At 67.2% G+C, this 650-nt stretch overlaps 1 protein-coding gene across 2 annotated transcripts in view; it reads left to right on the top strand.

The window, feature by feature from the left end:
* Positions 1-208: 208 nt before the first annotated feature.
* The window catches only part of KRT80 (keratin 80), a 22351-nt gene continuing 21909 nt past the window's right edge, over positions 209-650 (top strand). The window contains exon 1 of one of the 2 annotated variants that reach the window (XM_014461757.2): positions 209-647. In XM_014461757.2, the coding sequence (XP_014317243.1) occupies positions 521-647 (127 nt within the window). In that variant the 5' untranslated portion in view covers positions 209-520. The remainder of the gene's footprint in view (positions 648-650) is intronic. The other variant, XM_014461756.2, reaches the window with a different exon arrangement.

The raw sequence follows: 650 nt of genomic DNA, 5'->3' as shown, positions 1-650 counted from the left end.
TCAGGGAGATGCCCTGTACTCGGGAGGGAGCCCAGGGCCTGCGCTTGCCTCATCCTTTCCAGAAGTATGTGGGCCTGGATACGTCAGCCTTCAGGTATGCAGTGAGGTCTGCGGTGAGAGGCAGGCGCACACTCTCTCTCTCCTCTCCTTCCTTGCTGAATCGCCCCTTCCTCTTGCCGCCTCCCGCCCCTACCCAGCCAGCTCAGACTTGCCCCCCTCCCTGGAGCCAGGCCCTGCTGGGTTGGGGGCTGTGACCTGCCCCCTCAGCAAGGCAGATCCCTGGCCTGGAGGAGTGGTGCGGGGGGAGGGGCCGGAGCACCACATCATGTAACCATCTAACAGGTTGGTCGGGCTGGGAGGTGCCCGCCCTCCTGCAGCTAATGAGCACTGTACGACAGGTGTTTGCTCCTCAGTCCCCAGCCTGCCGGGCCTGCGACGGGAGCCAGCTGCCAACGCCACCCCACAGAGGATCCCTCGCTCATCCCTGCGGCCCGCCCCGCTCCAGGGCCCGGGGGCCGGGATGGCCTGCCGCTCCTGCGTCGTTGGCTTCAGCAGCCTGAGCAGCTGTGAGGTGACTCCAGCGGGCGGTCCCCGGGCTGGGGACCTCGGAAATGGGGGGGCTGCGAAGCCCCCAGGCGGGTCTCAGTTCT

The sequence above is a fragment of the Myotis lucifugus genome, unplaced genomic scaffold (genome assembly GCF_000147115.1).
Source record: "Myotis lucifugus unplaced genomic scaffold, Myoluc2.0 scaffold_160, whole genome shotgun sequence".
NCBI lineage: Eukaryota > Metazoa > Chordata > Mammalia > Chiroptera > Vespertilionidae > Myotis > Myotis lucifugus.
Note: the sequence above shows the minus strand (reverse complement) of the source record. Positions and strands in the feature narration are given on the sequence as shown.